The 19010-nt window shown below is 44.5% G+C and overlaps 2 protein-coding genes across 2 annotated transcripts in view; both read left to right on the top strand.

Annotated features, from left to right (window-relative positions):
- The window catches only part of LOC116980575 (serine/threonine-protein phosphatase with EF-hands 1-like), a 56839-nt gene extending 53714 nt beyond the window's left edge, over positions 1-3125 (top strand). Inside the window, exon 17 of the mRNA XM_033032932.1 lies at positions 2794-3125. Coding sequence (XP_032888823.1) covers positions 2794-2975 — 182 coding nt within the window. The 3' untranslated portion in view covers positions 2976-3125. The remainder of the gene's footprint in view (positions 1-2793) is intronic.
- A 1204-nt stretch (positions 3126-4329) lies between these two features.
- On the top strand, positions 4330-16778 carry LOC116980574 (putative GPI-anchored protein pfl2). The gene is made up of 4 exons (XM_033032931.1): positions 4330-4447; positions 8397-8571; positions 12403-12567; positions 14396-16778. The coding sequence occupies exons 2-4, from the start codon at positions 8439-8441 to the stop codon at positions 16474-16476; spliced, it is 2379 nt and encodes a 792-aa protein (XP_032888822.1). The 5' UTR covers positions 4330-4447; positions 8397-8438; the 3' UTR covers positions 16477-16778.
- The last annotated feature ends 2232 nt before the right edge of the window (positions 16779-19010 follow it).

The following is a 19010-nucleotide window of genomic DNA, read 5'->3' as shown; positions in this document are numbered from 1 at the left end:
TAAATCAGGGTATAAAATTACAAGGGACCACAAAGCCAAAATAGGAAGGGCCTATTTCCCTCAGTAGATAGGTCACATTCAGAGCAGTAATTGGTTGAATGATTGGAGGGGAGGTGATAATTTCTTTTCATCTGGAGGGTAGTGAAGTCTGGGACCCTCTGCCTGAAAGGGAGGGCAAGACAAAACCTTTCATAACAATGGGGCAGGACTCGGATGTGTATTTGAAAAGCAGCTGGGTTCTGGTTCAGGGCTGGGTACCTCTTTTCACCAGCACAGATTGTTAGGTGACACAGCAGCACATTGGTTGAGCAGAATAGGTTCAAAACATTAATGTCTAATTGCTTCACGACTGCCTCGCATCTCCAGAGACCCAGGTTCAATCCTGACCTCGGGTGCTGTACATTGCACATTCTCCCTGTGACCACGTGGGTTTTTCCTGCTGCTCCACAACCTAAAGATATGCAAGTCAGTACGTTAATTGGCTCGTGTAAATTGCCTCCAGTGTGTCGGAGAGTGGTTGAATCTAGGGAGAGGTTGGGGAGAATGTGAGTGAGGATAGGTTACAGAAAAATAAATAGAGGGATGGGATTGCTTTGAAAGCTGGCACAGACTCAAAGGGCTGAATATCCTTCTACATCATGTGGAATGGTCTCCTTTTGTATTGTTGAGTCCTTCTATAATTTTTCTAGGCATCAGTCAGCACCAATGTGAATACTAACACTGAGAAGATAATTTCCAAATGCAGCCACGTTCCCCAGATTGGAAGGCCCTCTGTGCCTGAGCCCGTGGTTCTAGAATGTGCTGTCCGCTCAGCATCCATACTCCCAGTGCAAGTACTCTGCCTGTGCCTACAACCTTGCTCACAGCCTGCTGGCCCGGCCTTCTGCTGCCCATCCCCAGCCAGGCCAACCTGGCCCAGAGATGCTCACAGCACACCATCTACAGGGAGGGGTGTTCCATCAGTGAGCATTGTGTAGAAGTCAGAAGGAAACATGGAAAGCCATAACTAAAAGTAGCATAAGGCAGCCAGCATTATCATTGTTGAATAGATACATTTCTATCTATCACATTTGACGTGAGAGAACCCTTCCAGAAGATATTTTTTGTGATGTAATGTTTGCTACATAATGTGGCAGTCAGGAAGGGGAAGCACAACATAGGAAATGAATAATGGCGTGAATGAGTTTTCCTTATATACTATGGTTGATTTTGACCTCAGCTGTATTGGGGAGGTGAGCTAGTTGTGATTATGCTGATCCCATCAACTTTTATGGACTTCCTGAGATTGTAGGTGTACTAATTTAGGGCAAGAAGGAAATCACTTTGTTGTGGCAGTGATGTGAATTAGAACCCATCCTTTGGAACCTTGGATCAAGGTGATGGATTGCTCCCACGGGAAAGCTGTTCATGGTACAGGCCTTTCATTACAATGATACTCAATCTTCCAAAGAAGGCCTTGACTCTATAGAACCCCGTGTTATCAGTTCAGACATGGAGTAAATGCGGGACTGCATGTGGCCTGACGATGGCTCGGGAGGCTGCCACCAATGTCTTCCTGTTGTGAGCAGCATTCAGACAGTACGGCATTCACACAAGGAGTTGAAGATCCAAGTCTGATTGTTGCCCAGACCTTGTGAACCTTGTGCGTCCTCAACACATGCCTCTGTGATGGAAGCCGGTGAGAGTGGGGTGGTGGGAGCAGTGGTCAGATTCTGCTGCCATAAATGTTGCTTCAATAACATTACATATACCGGATGTCCATACATGGGAATGTTCCCTGGAATGTGTGCACTACAGAATCCATACCTTGGTGGTGGTGTTAATAATTAAATCCACGATTCACCAAATGTTTTCATTGTCCCTGGCTTACTGGAATCCTCAGCAATGCTCTCTGGTTGAATTGCAAAGATATAACATTGAAATCTGATAAAGTCTGATTAAAGAAAGTTCTAAGGTCTCCAATGAGGTAGATGGGAGGTCAGGACTGCACTCTAGCTAATGAGAGGACTATTCAGTTGCCTGATAACAGCTGGGAAGAACCTGTCCCTGAATCTGGAGGTGTGCGTTTTTACACTTCTCTTTGCCTGCATCTTCACACTGCCTCTTTGGTTAGAAGTGGTAGCAGAAGTAGGGCCTGTAAGTGAAAATTCTGGGACCATTGGACTTCTTCTTTGGTAAAAGCTGAACCTTCATGATGGCCAATTATGATGTTGCTCCATCACTGAAGCCCTTTCCAAAGGTTGGTGCTGAGCACCGTTATCATCGCAGGAGGAACCCGATGTTTGGCCCGTGCTTTGGCCCAAAATAACTTGAACCAAGAGACTGGTAAGAAGCCAGGGAAGGAGGAGATGGCCCTCGCTTTCCCAAGAGACAGATTGGGTTGTCCTGCTTTGTTGATTACCGCCCTGAAAGTATAGAATAGTACAGGTAGCTCTGCTATAACTTGTGTTTCCATAACACATATTGGCAACTGCAGCCTGCTTTGCTACAACATGACTTTTTATAACACAGGGTTCATTGTGAACGTAGCTATTAAATTATAGCAGAATTAACTGTAGTCATTATATGTTGTAATCTGTTTTGCACTCCGTCCAAATGCAACCTCCAAATGCTGATTTGTCACTGATTATTAATGATGTTATTGAGCCCTTTTACAGGTCTCCCTTGCAGTGAAATGTCAACTATATATGGAGCTGTGATTCAGAGCTGGACATGGTGCAGAGTATTAAAGCTGTTTTGATATATTGGCATGTCCAGTGTGCCTGCCTATGACTCATCATTCTCTCCCATCAGGATTGATCTCCATGGAGGAATTCCAGCAAACCTGGAAACTCTTCTGTTACCATAGAAACATCCGTGTGGATGATAGCTCTATGGATGACCTGGCCCGGAGCATTGACTTCAACAATGATGGCTTCATAGACTTCAATGAATTTCTGGAGGCATTCCGCCTGGTGCAGATAGACAATGAATGAAATTGTACAGTGACTGTAAATACTGAGGAAGAGCAATTGCCTGAAAAGCAGTTTGCCGAACTTCAGATTTAGTCCCTTTGACATTTTCAAGTTAATGTAACTGTAATATAAATATAATTCTTGTAATAAAAAGGTTGATTCAGTCCAGAATATCTCCACGTTCTGCTGTTCTCCGTCTAATCAATGTACACTTGGAGAACATTCACAACAACATGCAAAGAGAACTGTGCGCGCTTCTATTGGTTATTCGCCAATTGTCTGTGGTACGAGTGAATATTGAAGACTATCCAAGTCTATCTAACCTCTCCCTGTAGTTTAAACCATCTAATCCAGGGAGCATTCTAGTAAACCTCCTCTGCGCCCTCTTCAAAACCTCCACATTTTTCCTGTAATGGGGTGACCATAACTGCACTCAATACTCCAAATGCGGTCCAACCAAGGTCCTGTCAAAACTGCATTATGACTTCCTGGCTCTTGTATTCAATGCCCCTAGCTTTGATGCAAACCATATGCCTCCTTTACAATCCTATCTACTTGTACTGCCACCTTCAGTGTGCTATGAACTTGGACATCAAGATCCCTCTGCACATCCATAGTAGGCTGGGAGCTGAAGCAGAAACAATGGGGGAACTTTCATTGAGAAATTGGGTAAATACTTGAACAGGGGAAATTCACAGCGCTCTTAGGAAAAAGCAGTGCAGAGCAACCAACTGAAGAGGTGGCAGCTACTGGCCTCGGCAACTTCTCTGCATCGTAAATGCTGTTGATTAAAATATAGGACAGCGGTTCATGAGGACGGGGACGGTTGAGCTTTTAGTCCCCAGAAACGGGAGGGGGTGATTCTGATCAGTTTGTGGCCAGTTTGTGAATGGAGCCTCTTGAGGGCCGAGCCTATTTGTGGGAAGGACATGTTTGTGGGTGGAATATGTGGATGGAGCTTCTTTAGGGGATGGGACTTGTTTCTGAATGGGATCTTTTATTTTTATGGATAGAGCCACTTTGGGCGGGGCGATCTGTTTAACGGAGACTGGCGACCTTGCTGCACCCACCTCCCCAGGTCCCATGGCCCCCGAGGCTTTGATGCTGGTGACCAGATGCTTGCAGCCCAAGGCTGGGACATCCCAGGAGCTCCTGGATCAGTGGATGGGTGAAACGCAGAGCCACTCTGCGCCGGTGGAGCGCCCGGGGAACTGGGTACACTGTGTCAGAGCGGGCGCGATGGGCCAAACGGCCTCAGTTAGATCAGAGCCACGCCCTGGGTCCCGGGAGGGAGGGGCTGTGCTGACCCCAGCCAGGAGCCGGGCGCGGTGAGGTGGAAGGCGGGCTGGTCCCTGCTCCCGCCGGTGGGGGTGGGGGTGGTCGCTCCACTGCCGCCCGGGATCTGGCAGCTGCCGCGTTACTGGCGCGTCCAGCTTCACCGATGGCTGCTCTCGGGATGCGGCTGCTTATTGGGGTCTTCTTCTTTGGCGGCGGTGAGTGAAGTTGCTCCGTGTCCAATATTTAGCAGCGTTTGAGATGCAGACACCAGTTTATATTCCTTCAGTGCCGTCTGGTGAATCTTCAGTGTGACCATGTATGGGGCAGTGAAGTGCAGCCACATATCGGGCTGGCGTCAGGTCTGCTCAGTTGTATAGAAACGATGCATTCTGAAAAATATTTGGCCATAACTCAATCTACTGTCTTCTGATGCCGCGCATTAACTGCCCAGTTTGGGCAGAGGTGTTACATACATTGCCAGACAGAAACATTGAGAATGCCGATATTGAGATTTAATGTGGTGTGAATTTTGTATTCTCAAACGTTTCAAGTGTAGTCCTCGCCTTTATTTGTGATAGGAAAACCTGTTCCTTGTGATTGGGATTATTACAAGAAAAACTCATGGAACTGAACGCTACCAAGTTACTGGGACCCAATGGTTTTAAAGGGAAAGGTGTTAGAGGTAGTGGACCCATTGGTTGAAGATTTTCAAAACTCATTGAGCTTCAGCGGGGCACCAGTGGATTGGGGAAAGTCAAGAAACAATAGACTGGTTGGGGTGGGAGATTGCAACCTTCATGTGGTCCGTCCTGTTTCAACGAATGCAATCAACCTGGCGTGCACAATCAAATAAGATCAAATAGAACAAGTTGTCCTAAAACTTTAGGCTGTGCACGCCATACGCATGGAGAAGTTAGACTGTTTAAGAAGGAACTGCAGATGAAGTTAGACTGGTTCGTTTAACATCTATTGTCAGCAAGATGCTAGAATCTATAAAGATAAAATAGCTAAACAATTTTGGAAAGCCTAATATAATCTAACCAAGTCACCACCTTGTCATGAAATGCGAGTCATGTTTCACAAATTTGCTTGATGTCTTTAAGAAAGCAACAAGCAGAGTAGATAGAGGGAACCTGTGCATGCGGTGTATTTAGATTCCCAAAATACATTTGATAAGGTGACATATGAGCCTGCTGCACAAATTCACAGCTCAGGATATTAGAGGATATGTGTTAGCATGGATTAAAACCTGGTTATCATGTAGAAAATAATGTTGGAATAAATGGGTCATTTTTTATTTTGGAAGGATGTAACGAGATGAGTACTCCGGCGTTCAGTTCTTGATCCTGTATTTATCATTTATATTAACAACCTGAAGGTGGGGACAGAATGTAAGGTTTGCAAGTATGCAGATGATGTGAAAATAGGTGGGAGGGCATGTTACGATAAAGATATTGTGACTCTGAAATAGGATAAATTGGGTGAGTGGATAAAAACATGGCCAATAGAATTTAACGTGGCAATGTGTGAGATCATGCACCTAAATATTGCAATATCTTATAGCGTTGTTGTACAGAGGATGGACTCCTCATTAATGGAAAAAGGATTCTTGGGGTCCAAGTCCATAGGTCCCTGAAAGTCGCAACAGCATTAATGGACAGGGGAATCTTGGGGTCCAAGTTCATAGTTGCCTGAAAGTAGCAACACAAGCAGACAGAATGGGAAAGGCAGTTTATTGGATGCTTCCCATCATCATTCGAGGTATTGGGTATAAACACAGAACAATACATCACAGGAATTTGACCTCCAGTCCACAATGTCCATGTCAAATATGATGCAGAGTTCAACTAATCCCCTCTGCTTGCACGTGATTAATATCCTGCCATGCTCTGCATGACCACATGCCTATCTAATAGCCTCTTAAATGCCACTATTATCTGCCTTCACACCATGCCTGGTAGCTCGATCCAGGCACCCATCACTCTGCGAATAACTAATTCCACACATCTCCTTTAAACTTTTCCCCTGACAACACTACGCCCTCTAGTCTTTGACATTGTCACCTTCTGAGAAGCTTTTAACTGTCTATCCTTTCAATACCTTATCAGGTCTCCCTTAGCCTCCAACACTCCAGAGGATACAATCCGAGTTTGTCCATCCTCTGCTTGTAGCAAATAATCTCTAATGCAGACAGCAGTCTGGTAAATCTCTTCTGCACTCTCCCCAAAGCCCCCACAATCGTCCTGTAAAGGGATGACTACAACTGAACACAATGCTCCAAATGCAGCCTACCCAAAGTCCTATAAAGCTGCAACATGACGCTCATACTCAGTGCCCAACTGATTAAAGCAAGCATAGCATACACCTCCTTTACCACTCTGTCTACTTGCATTGCCACTTTCAGGCTGCTATGGACTTGGAGCCCAAGATTTCCCTGTCCATTAATGCTGTTAAGAGTCTTGCCATTAACTGTATACTTTTCCCATTATTTGACTTCCCAATGAGCAACACCTCACACTTGCTGAAATGAAACTAACTATAACTGATCGATATCCTACTTTGACAACATCTCACTGCCTCCAACTTCACCAATTGTGGAAACTTACAAGCTCACAAAACACAACACTCAACCCAGTACAGATCCCTGCAGAACTCCACTGGTCACAACCAGAATAACATTTAGTTTAGTTTAGAGATACAGCACGGAAACAGGCCCTCAGGCCCACCGGGTCCGCGCCGACCAGCGATCCCCGCACATTAACACCATCCTACACCCATTAGGGACAATTTTTACATTTACCAAGCCAATTAACCTATAAACCTGTACGTCTTTGGAGTATGGGAGGAAACCGAAGATCTTGACGAAAACCCACGCAGGTCACGGGGAGAACGTTCAAACTCCGTACAGACAGCACTCGTAGTCGGAATCGAACCCGGGTCTCTGGCGCTGCATTCAATGTAAGGCAGCAACTCTACAGTTGCACCACCATGACCCCCATCTTCCACCACAACCTGCTGTCTTCAATGGGTAAGCCAGTTCTGAAATCAAACCACATGGTCCAGTCATCATGGATCCCATGCGTCTTAATTTTCTGGATCAGGGAAAATGGAGGAGATTTGGAGGTGGGGGAAATTATCCTGAGGTAACCCTAGCCTCATCCCATCAGATACATCGACTTTGTTCTATCCATCCTCCAGCCTCACCCCTTTCTCTATGACCCCAAACTAATTTGTTTACGCCTCCCTGGGTCTGAAATGTTAACTCCATTTCTATCTCCCCAGATGCTGAGCATTTATTCGTGTTTTGAAATGAATTGCTACACTTTTCATCTCACTGAAGAATTCTATCGCTCATCCCTAAAGGGATTACAATCCATGAGCCATTTTAGACCTGACTGTATAGTGAGGCTTTAGTGGAGTATAAAATGGCACTGGTGGAGAAATGCCCAATGAGAGCAGTGATGTTTGAATGGCTGAAGCTGCTGCTCTTCGGCACCAGTTCACCGTCCGCCCTGGGCTCGAGAGCTGCCGACTGGTGCATTGTTCACGTCTGTGCTAAAGCACCAGAATTCCTTCCCTACACCTCTCAACCATTCCTGTTCATACACTTTGTTCTTTCTGAGCCATTCCTACTAACCATTTGCTCTGTTGTGTTTTCTTCGATAACATTCATATCTGACATTTTAGTCATAGAGCTACACAGCAAAGAAGCAGGCCCTTCTGCCCAACTTCTTCATGCTGAGCAAGTTACTTAACCCAGCTTGCTCCAATTACCTGTGACTGGCCCATAGCTGCCCAAACCTTCCCCACCCATGTACCTGTCAAATTGCATTTTAAAAGAGCTTTAATGTCAGAAGAGAACGTTTAGAGGAGATGTGCAAGTCAAATTTTTCATTACACAGAAAATGGTGGGTGCTTGGAACACACTGCCGGGGTGGATAAAGCAGATATGACAATGGTGTTTAAGAGGCTTTTTGAAAAGCATGGGGATATAACGGAATGGAGGGATATGGATCAGGCAGAGAAGAATAGTTTAACTTGGTATTATATTTGTCACAGACATTGTGGGCCAAAGGGTCTGTTTCTGTGCTCTGTGCTGTTCTATGTTCTAACGGTGGGCAAGGTTTGATTATTTGAAGACTGAATTACTATGTTTCTCTCCAGGGTGTGCCCGGTACGCTTGCCCAGGACTGCACCAACTGCTGAATGGTCGTCAGTTTTTCCGCTATGGAGGGATTTATGTGGCATTCTTCTGCAATCCTGGTTTTGATCGTTACGGGTATCAGACCAGCAGCTGTGTTTCGGGTCGATGGACCAGGGATCCACCAGTGTTGCGTTGGTGAGAAGAGACGTCCTTGTCCTACGCAACACAACATCCTGCAGTTACCCCCAAACGATGCAAATGGCTACAAGCGTGCGGGATTTTATATGAAGAGATATAAAATGTAGTGATATTTGTTGGGAATCATCTATCTATCTATCGATCTATCTATCTATCTATCTATGCGATCTATCTATCTATCTATCTACTATCTAGCTATCGATCTAGCTACTAACGAGCGATCTAGCGAGCTAGCGATCTAGCGATCGAGCGATCGAGTCTAGCATATCTAGCTAGCTAGCTAGCATCTAGCATCCTCGAGCATCTCCTACTATCTGCGCGATGCGCGCCGCGCACTTCTACGATCTCGCGATCTATCTATCTCGCTATCTTCTATCCTCGATCGAGCTATCTATCTCCTAGCTAGCTCTCTATCGAGCTCTCATCTAGCTCGCAGCTATCGATCTCCTACTATCTATCTCTCGACTATCGCGCGAGCTACGGCTCTCGAGCGAGCGCGCTACTAGCTATCTCCTCATAGCTCTCTATCTCTCTATCTATCTCTATCTATCTCTCTATCTATCTCTATCTATCTATCTCTCTATCTATCTATCTCTCTATCTATCTATCTCTCTATCTATCTATCTCTCTATCTATCTATCTCTCTATCTCTCTATCTATCTCTCTATCTATCTCTCTATCTATCTCTCTATCTATCTCTCTATCTATCTCTCTATCTATCTCTCTATCTATCTCTCTATCTATCCCTTTGATTCCTTGGTCCGCCAAACCCACACGCTGAACCTCCGTGATTTCTTCCATTTCACTAGCTAATTCACTTTTACATTCACTCATGCACTCCTCAAAACATTTGGACAGTTTTATGTACACTTTTTAAAATAAAATCCTCCACCCCCCCCCCCCCCCCCTCCCCCCCACTCGCTCATTTTGTCACTGCCTGCTGGCCACCCACCATAACTCAGTACTCGGCATCTGAAGCGCTCTGCTCGAAAAACACCGACATTTTTCCCTACCGCTGGTGCCCGGCCCGGCTCTGTCACGCTGCCTCAAGCCAAACATCGGATGTTCATCCGCTGCTTTTCGCCCGATGGCGAAACAGCATGACAGAGCCGGCGTGTCAGAAGCGCCGAGGATGCGAGGCCTCACAGTCTCCGATGGGGCCGCTTTCACAGACTTTGCCGTCAGCGGCACGGACAGCTTCGGATCCAGCAGCAGAGTGGCTCCGTTAATGCATTCATTCCACAGTGGGTTCAGTTCGGTAACAACATCCCCCTCCTCCCACCTCCCCTCTCCCCTCCCCCGCCCCTTCCCATCCCCCCCCTCCCCACCCCTGCCTAGTGCCCGGTGTCGCGGTCAGGGCCCAGTCCATGTCCACTCCCCAGCGCCCAAAGCCTGGGCCCAGCTACAGCCCCAGGGCTCGGCCCACGCCAGGCCCCGGTTCCGTGTCTGATCCCGGTAACCGCTCCGACCCCAGTTCCAGTTGTAGGGTGTGCAGGTGCGGTTGACATGAGTCACGGCAACCCTTCTCCAACTGCGCAGGCGAGGCTGGCAGCGCAACCAGCAAGTGGGGCGCTGTTTAAATTTTTTTTAAGTTGTAAATGTCAATAACTTGTAAAATATAACATCACAGGACAATGGTGAGTAAGGTGGGCCAAAATTTGTAGTGTATCGTGTACCGTTTTGGCGGAGTTTCGGGAACAAACACACATACAAACAAACAAACAAACAAGATGAGAGTTTTTGTTATATATATACTAGACCATTTGGTCCCTGTCACACGGGAGGCCTGGTCCTCCAACACAACCTGCTTTCCCTCAATGCAATATTCCATCACTGACCCATAGCCCCCAAATGTGCAGGGCTGTTCATTTCCCCTTATTCACACTCCCTTATTTTAAACTTTTAAAAAAAATGCAATTGCACTTGCTTTGGCTGGCAGGACTCAGTGTCCTGGGATAGCACCATTTTAGCAAGCAGGGCTACAATCCCATTGAACATCATAGATGTAAGTGCAAAGCAGAGGGAAGAGATTTTTCTCAAATTGGGGTTTTGTAAATTAAAAAATGTGAATAACTTTTAAAATATAACATCAATCTGAATGAAACTTGATACATATCACATGGCAATTGTGAGTAAGGTGGTGCAAACATTGTAGCGCTATTGTGTACAGTTTTGGCGTAGTTCAGGTCATGAAAAGCACACTAACAAACAACACACGCAAGCACACATGCAAGATAGGAGATTTAGTAATATACTAGACCAAGTGGAACCCATTGGGCCCCTTTCCTCCAACGCAATAATCCACCACTCACTGCCTGCTCCCTCTCCAGGGACACCCGGGCACAGACGTAAGCCTGGAAGGGGGGCAGGCAGTCGGCTTGGGTGGAGCACCCGTCTGCCCGCTGCCATGATCTACGAGTGGCCAGATTGGCCAGGCCCAGCAGCAAACTGACCAAACGATTCATGTAATCATGTATTGTCTTTCTGCTAACTGGTGAGCATGCAACAAAAAACTTTTCACTGTATCTCAGTACATGTGACAATAAACTAAACTAAACTGAACGGAACAGATTCTCCTGACTAACCCACCCCCTCCGCACCAGGTGCACAAAGACCAGTTGAGTGGGGCGGAAGTGTAACCAGAATTTGTGGCGCAGACCCTCCAAATATTCAGAGTAGGGTTATAACCTCACACACCCCATGTACATGTTGTACTTGGACTCTTCCTGACCGTAGATGTGGCAGGTGGAGTCCGTGAACCGACTCAAAATGTGGTTGTATGGTACTCTCTCCACCCCAGATCCCCAATATAAAAGGGGGATGATTCCCATGTACAGAAACCTCCACTGGCGACCCCCTTTGCTGCTGGATAGTGATAAGGACCCCACAGTGTGTCTGGACGGCAGACGAGGATGAGTAAGTGGAGAGTATACAAGAGGAGCTTGTACAAAAATCGGTTTGTATGGCTGAAGGATCAATAGATGAATTTAGAGGATGTGCTTGTGAACCTCTGTCTCATCTGGAAGGACTGCTAGGATCCCTGAACAGACCTGAGGGAGACGGTATACGGTCAGATGTTTCATCTCCAACGTTTGCAGGGGAATGTACATGCAGTTTGAGTGGGAAGTGATGAGTGAACCAAGGAGACGCCGACGGAACAGTCTCTGTGGAAGACGGAAAAGGGTCGGGGTGGGAAGATGTGACCAGTGGTGGAATTACATTGGAGGTAACGGAAATGTCAGAGAATAACCCGTTGGATGCGGAGGCTGGTGGAATGAAAGGCAAGGACCTGGGGAACTCTATCCTTGTTCCGTCTGGGGAAGCAAGAGCAGAACCATGGGACACAGAGTAGACACGGGCGAGGGATCCATAGATGATAGCAGATGTTTTGAGATGATCAAAGGAAACCCAGCACAATTTTAGATTGCTATGAGTGAAATGGCGGAGCAGATTCGTGAAAATAATGCAGTGAATGATGTTCAGTCGATGTTTACACATTCTGACCACGTGTGAGTTAAAGTTGTGGAGAGTTTCAATGGAGAGTCAAGGTAAGTCAATGATATCAAATAGCAGAGTTACAGCTGTGCTTTAAAAATGAGTCCAGCTGTCAAGGACAGCTTTTCCAGTGTTTAAAACAAAACAAATTTGAGACACTGATTTTTAACTGACCTTTTATTGTAGTGAGTATAATTCCCTTGCCGAATCCTGGGAAAATCCCTCTCTTTGTCAAACCCATTCTTAGACTTCACACCTCCGTACGCTCATCTTGCATGAAGTAGCCCATTGAGTAGTTTCATCAGTAAGCACGTGTCTATTCTCTCACTGCAGCCCCAGGATGCCCAGATGTTGGAAGTATCCCACATGGAAGCCGCACCCTACGTAAAGATAATTCTGTGGTCAGATACACATGTGATCCTGGGTTCAGACTGTCTGGATCACCAATGCACTACTGCGATGGCAATAGATGGAATGGCACCAAGCCAGTGTGCAAAGGTAGGTCACCGTCTGTAGAGCCTTTACTGAAATAACATTAAACCACAGTACTGTGCTTCTGGCAAAACCTCTGAAGAGGCTGGTCCCAGAACAGAAGTGCATTCATATCCTAATGGGGTTTCATGTCAACTGCATCTGTGGTACAAAAGTTACTGCAGCCAACATCTAACCTGATCTATCAGTCAATGCACAAGTTTTTTACTGCAGCTTAGCCTTCAGCTGCGGAAAATCACAAGTTTGATTTGCTCTTGCGTTTATGCTAATTTGGCTCATTTTCTCTGGACTAGTAAATGAGCAGTGCTGTAGCGAATGCTTGCACTGGGGGATGAGGAAGCCTGGTGGTAAACAATGCCTTCCCAACCAATTCAGCATGGTATGTGAAGACCTTGGCAATGCCAGTGACTTATGGGGTTAAACTGATGTTTCCTGCAGTGTAGTTGCTCAGCAGGTAAAATAACGATGGTTGAGTGAAGACTGGATTTTTAACTCTCTGGTGCGTACTTTTACCTGGTGTTCTCTGCAGAGAAAGCCTGGCCTTGGCTTCTGTGATTCGGGGATCGACCCTGAAAAGATTGCAGCCAAGGTTCTGTTGATTAATTGCTGGGGGCAGTGTGGGTGATGGAGATGGCATTGTGTGGCTGGGGGAGGCATGGTTGCAGGACTCCAGGGTAATTGTTAAGGCATCAGCGTCATAGAGCTATTAAACACGGTAACTTTGGCTTAACTTGTCTTTGCCAATCAAGTTGCATATTTGTTAGTCCCACTTGCCTGTCCCTGACTATTTGCCTTCCCACATCCCCACGACGCACGTGGGTTTTCTCCGGGATCTCCGGTTTCCTCCCACATTCCCAAGACGTACAGGTTTGTAGGTTAATTGGCTTTGGCAAGAATTGTAATTTGTCCCCAGTATGTGGTGCGAGTGGATGAAGGTGATCACTGGTCGGCGCGGACTCAGTGGGCCGAAGAGTCTGTGATCCATGCTGTATAACTAAATTAAACTAAACTAAACAACATTAGAAGGAGCTGAAAGGGGTACAGAGTAAATTTATGAGAATATTGCGAGGATATGGGGGCCTGAGCTATAGAGAGAAATTGGGCAAGCTAAGACTTTATTTATTGGAGCACTGGAGGCTAAGGGGGATCTTACAGAGGTGTATAAGATCATGAGGGGAATTAATACGGTGAATGCACAGTCTTTTACGGAGGATAGGGGAATCAAGAGCTAGGTTTAAGGTGAGAGGGGAAAGATTTAATAGATGCCTGAGGGGAAATCTGTTCACTCGAAGAGCAGTGGGTATATGGAATGAGCTGCAAGAGGAGGTATTTGAGGTATAATAAGAACTTTTAAAAGACACTTGGACAGGTAAATGGACAGGAAAAGTTTCAGGAAATATGGGCCAAGCATGGACACATGGGATTAGCATAGATGGGGCATCTTGGTTGACATGGATGAGTTAGTTTGAAGGACCTGTTTCCATGCTCTATGACACTATGACCAGCAAAGATGGGGCTTCTTGGTCCGCAGGGATAAGTTGGGCTGAATGGCCTGTTTCCGTGCTGTGTGATTCTATGATTCTAGACATTGTCTTCTGAATGGTGTACCGTAGGCACAGCTGCAACTATACCTTGCACTCTGATTCTAATCAGAGCACTGGAACTCTCCCAACAATCTCCCTCCAAACTGGGTACATTGGTAATTGGAGGAATGATTCTAGGACTACAATGTGAAGGATTAAAACTTCCAATTATCACCATGCCTTGTTACACATTTAATAACATTGTCAATGAACATGGTTCTGCCCTGTTAACTGATTTCCTTTTGTTTCAGAGTTGGATTCAGTGAAGTTTGAAGAGATACACACTGAGATTACAAAATCAAATTCATTGCCAAACTTGAACGCGCCGTTGTCGATGAAAAAGCTTTCAGGAAAACTTTTTAAGGTTCAGTGTTGTAATACTGGAGATACAGCTGAAAAAGGCTCCTTTGTTGAACATATCCCACTGCCAGAGCATCACACTGACACTATTACAAAAACTTCCCTGGCCCTGCAGCTCCTCCCCACAGAACAACCTGCGATCGGCGAGGCTGAACCTGGAAAAAACATCAAAGGCGCTTGGAATGCAAAGGTTGCCTCTGGTAATGCCCTCTTCAACAAAGGATCACCAGAAGACCAATACAACCAAGTAAACATTCAGCATGTGGCATCAATATCTGCACATCTGGTTTTACCATCACTGACAAGACCATCTACCTTGTCATTGCATTCCATGTTGGTTACACAACTAACTCCCCTCTCATCACCACAGACAAAATTCTCCACTGAATTCCTGGGGCCAGAGCCTAACTCCAGAATGAATTTAATATCATCAAAGACACCTTCATCTGCGTCTTCATCTCTGTACCAGCCTTCAAAATTATTACCTCAATCAGATTTGACAAACTTATCAATCCAGTCATTTCCATCTTCTTCACCAACACAACGTGACACAGTACCTTCACCTTCACTAAAACAATCATCAAATATTTTCCATACCAGCTCTGTCAGAAAATATCCTTCATCCCCAGTACCTAAGCAGTGGACTTCAAAGTCATCACTCCTTGATAAACAAGATGCATCGAGCAGCCAATCGTATTCCATCACAGTGGTGGAAAGGACTACTTATCCAGCTCCTGTTGCACTCAAACCATATGGGTGGCTGAGGGGGACAATGAGTGGTGTCCTCAAGGAAGATGGCTCCATCGATAAAGAGGATGCATCAGCAGCAAGTCAAAAGCAACCTCAGAAGGAGAAGATATCATTGAATATTGACTCACAGCAGGCAGGAACATCTGGCTTGTTCACTCCAGCTGTCACAGCTAATGGTATCAGTTCAAAACCTTCAGCCTCCCTGGATGAAGACATCGTCTCATCACTATCAAATTCCAAATCATTGAGAGGAAAATCTTCTCAAAATGTCACTGATAAATATACCTTTACTTCAGTGAGTGAAAATATAACTGCCCCCTCTTCTTCAGACACATATTCCAGAAGAGCAGACCAGATGAAGGTCGGACATGCAACTGTTGGTCTGGAGGGGACCTCTCTCCCTTTGTGGTCGGTCACTGTCATTCTGTTACCTAAAACAGGTAACGACCATGGAAACTCAAACCTGCCAGGTCCTGTTCATGGGCAAAGCTCCATCTCCAAAACAACCATTGCTATTCTACAACATGCTGAGACACTGCCCCCTCAAACAATTCGACATGTTAGTGATCTGAATGCAACTGAAAATACAGGCCAAGGAAATCAATCAAACAGCACCAATGGACCAGAAGGTCTGATAAACAAAGATCGTTCAACCACAGAGCAAAGGTTGTCACTGCTGGATGCCTTTGGAAAAATTAATGGATCAAAAAATTCTCAGTTGACTACAACAACACGAGGTGCTCAAAGCAATGTAAGACAAACAAAATCAAATGTACGTGGTTCTACTGCACCAGAAAGCACAAGCCCTTCAACTCCCAGAGCTACAGTCCAAGCTCAGGGGGAGCAGATCACACTGAATGGGAGTTTGTCAACTAATAAATCAAGCAATCTCACTGACCTGATGTCAAATGTGCTTGATGCTAAACCAACCGAGCTGATACTGCAAACTAGCCTGGGTGAAACGAGTGTGGTGGGTGAGGCAGATGTGGGGCAGGTTGATTTACCGAGGCCTATTGTGTGTCCTTCACCAGTTGCACCAGATCACGGCAGGCTGTACTTTCGGAACCTGGTCAGACGGTCACCATGGCAACACAAGTACTACATACAGTATTCCTGTACTCCAGGTTATGCCTTGGTTCATGGAGACCGATTCAGATTTTGTCAGCACAATGGTTCATGGAGTGGAGAGAGACCTGTCTGTGCAGGTAAGTACATACAGTAGATTACATTTGTAACCAGTCCATCTGTTCGCTATACTGTAGGTCAGCAAACCATCCATTTTAAATTAGTTAATCTTCAAGGCAAGCTCTGGGCACTTTCAAGGTCACTGCGATTCAAATAGTTCGCAGTAGGAGGCATGATTTTATTTTTGTTCAGTATGATGTTTTTGATTCAGTTTGAAGGGAGGGGAGATGTGTCGGCCTTTAATAGACTAGACTAAAGATACAGTGTAGAAACAGACCCTTTGGCCCACCGAGTCTGCACCGTAATAGTGCAAGTAAAATCAGACTTTTCAGTTATTATTTAAAAAAACACAAGTGTTGCATCAACTTTTTATTTCTATGACGTGCAACCAAACTGATATATTTGAGGTGAAGATAGATAAATATTTGAAAGATTGGGGAATTGAGAGCTTTGGAGAATGGGCACAAGAGGAGTTGAGGCCAGCGTAGATCAGCCATGATCATATTGAATGGCAAGGCAAGCTGGAGGGGCCTGGTAGCTTACTCCTGCATCATGGATAAAATAATAAAAGAAATGGGTAAATTGAAAATATGGTTTGATAGGAATAAAATTTCATTAAATCTGAGTAAAACTAAAATAATGTTATTTGGTAATTGTAGAATAAATACACTAGTAAGTATAAAGATAAATGGGGTGGAAGTTGAAAGAGTGCATGAAAATAAATTTCTTGGGGTTATAATTGACGATAAAATAAGCTGGAAATCACATATTAAACATGTAAAATTAAAATTGTCAAAAAGTATCTCTGTATTATACAAAGCCAAGGAAGCTCTGGATTACAAATCACTCCGTATTCTTTATTGTTCATTAATTTTACCCTACTTAAATTATTGTGCAGAAATCTAGGGTAATAACTATAAAAATTCGATACACTCATTAACCATGATGCAAAAAAGAGCAATTCGTATTATCCATAATGCTAAGTATCTGGGTCATACGAATCCATTATTTTTAGAGGCAAAATTATTAAAATTGGAAGATTTGGTTACATTCAAAACAGCTCAGATAATGTTTAGGGCCAAAAATAAAAATTTACCTGGAAACATTCAAAAATTATTTAACGAGTGTGTGGGGGGTTACAATTTAAGAGGAATATTTAACTTTAAGAAACAAAGAGTCCGTACGACTAGAAAAACCTTTTGTATTTCGGTTTGTGGAGTAGGAGTGTGGAATAAATTGAACGGGGAATTAAAGCAATGCACAAACATGAATCATTTTAAAATGATATATAAAAAAATAATTTTCAAGGGATACAGGGATGGAGGGGATGGTTGACAAGTGGGGGTTAATGTTTATCTATTGCTTTACTATTGTTTACTTATGTTTGGGTACTTCAGATATGAAGTTTGTATGTGCATAATAGTTGTATGTATATATATGTCTGTAGGTATTATGGGAAATTGCCTAGGGTAGTATTATTATTATTAATTAATTGATTTTTAAATATGGTAGAAGTGTTGGGGAAAAGGGGTGAGATTTAATAAGTTATTCTTCTTCTCACTCCTTTTCGAGCTTGTACAGACACAGAGTTGGACATTGGAACTTTGCTTTTGTTCTTTTCATTGCTTTGTAAATATTGATTGTAATGTCCAATTGTTTGATAATTTCGATTTTGTTACTATTAATGTCTTTAATGTCTTTACTTGTTCGGAATAAATAAATAAATAAATAAATAAAATAAATGAATGTTCTGGTCTTGTGAAAACAGTAATAATATTCAGTCTTTTAAGTTCCTGGGAACCATCATCTCCAAGGACCTTAAATGGGGGGTCACCATCGACTCCACTGTCAAAAAGGCACAACAGAGGATGAACTTCCTGCGACAGCTGAGGAAGCACAATCTGCCACAGGCAATGATGGTCCAATTCTATACGGCCATCGTGGAGTCTGTCCTCACCCTCTCCATCATGGTCTGGTTTGGCTCAGCCACCAAGCACGACATCCGGAGGCTGCAGCAAATCGTCCGATCAGCTGGGAAGGTTATTGGCTGCAACCTTCCCTCCATTGACGAACTGTACACTGCAAGGGCCAGGAAGTGAGCGGGTAAGATCATCTCTGACCCCTCTCACCCTGGACACAAACTCTTTGAATCACTTCCCTCTGGAAGGCGAATCTGGACTATCAAAGCTGCCACAGCCAGACAAAAACAGCTTTTTTTCCCACGAGTAGTAGCTCTACTCAATAACCAAAAATCTGTAGCCACCTTTTGCTCTTTAAAAAAATTTAATTCACATGTTTAATCAATAATGTTTTATTATTCATGTTTAATGTTTTATGTGTCATTCCTAACTGTCACTGTATGTCATGTTGTCACTTGCGGGCGGAGCACCAAGACAAATTCCTTGTATGTGAATACTTGGCCAATAAACATATTCATACATTCATTCATTCATATCACCGGAAAAGTTATCTCCCGGCTAATACTATTAATAATAATAATAATGCATTTTATTTGCTGGCGCCTTTCTGGACACCAAAAGACACCTTACAGGACATAAAATCACAATACAT

This window comes from Amblyraja radiata, chromosome 14, assembly GCF_010909765.2.
Source record: "Amblyraja radiata isolate CabotCenter1 chromosome 14, sAmbRad1.1.pri, whole genome shotgun sequence".
NCBI classification, from domain to species: Eukaryota; Metazoa; Chordata; class Chondrichthyes; order Rajiformes; family Rajidae; genus Amblyraja; species Amblyraja radiata.
Note: the sequence above shows the minus strand (reverse complement) of the source record. Positions and strands in the feature narration are given on the sequence as shown.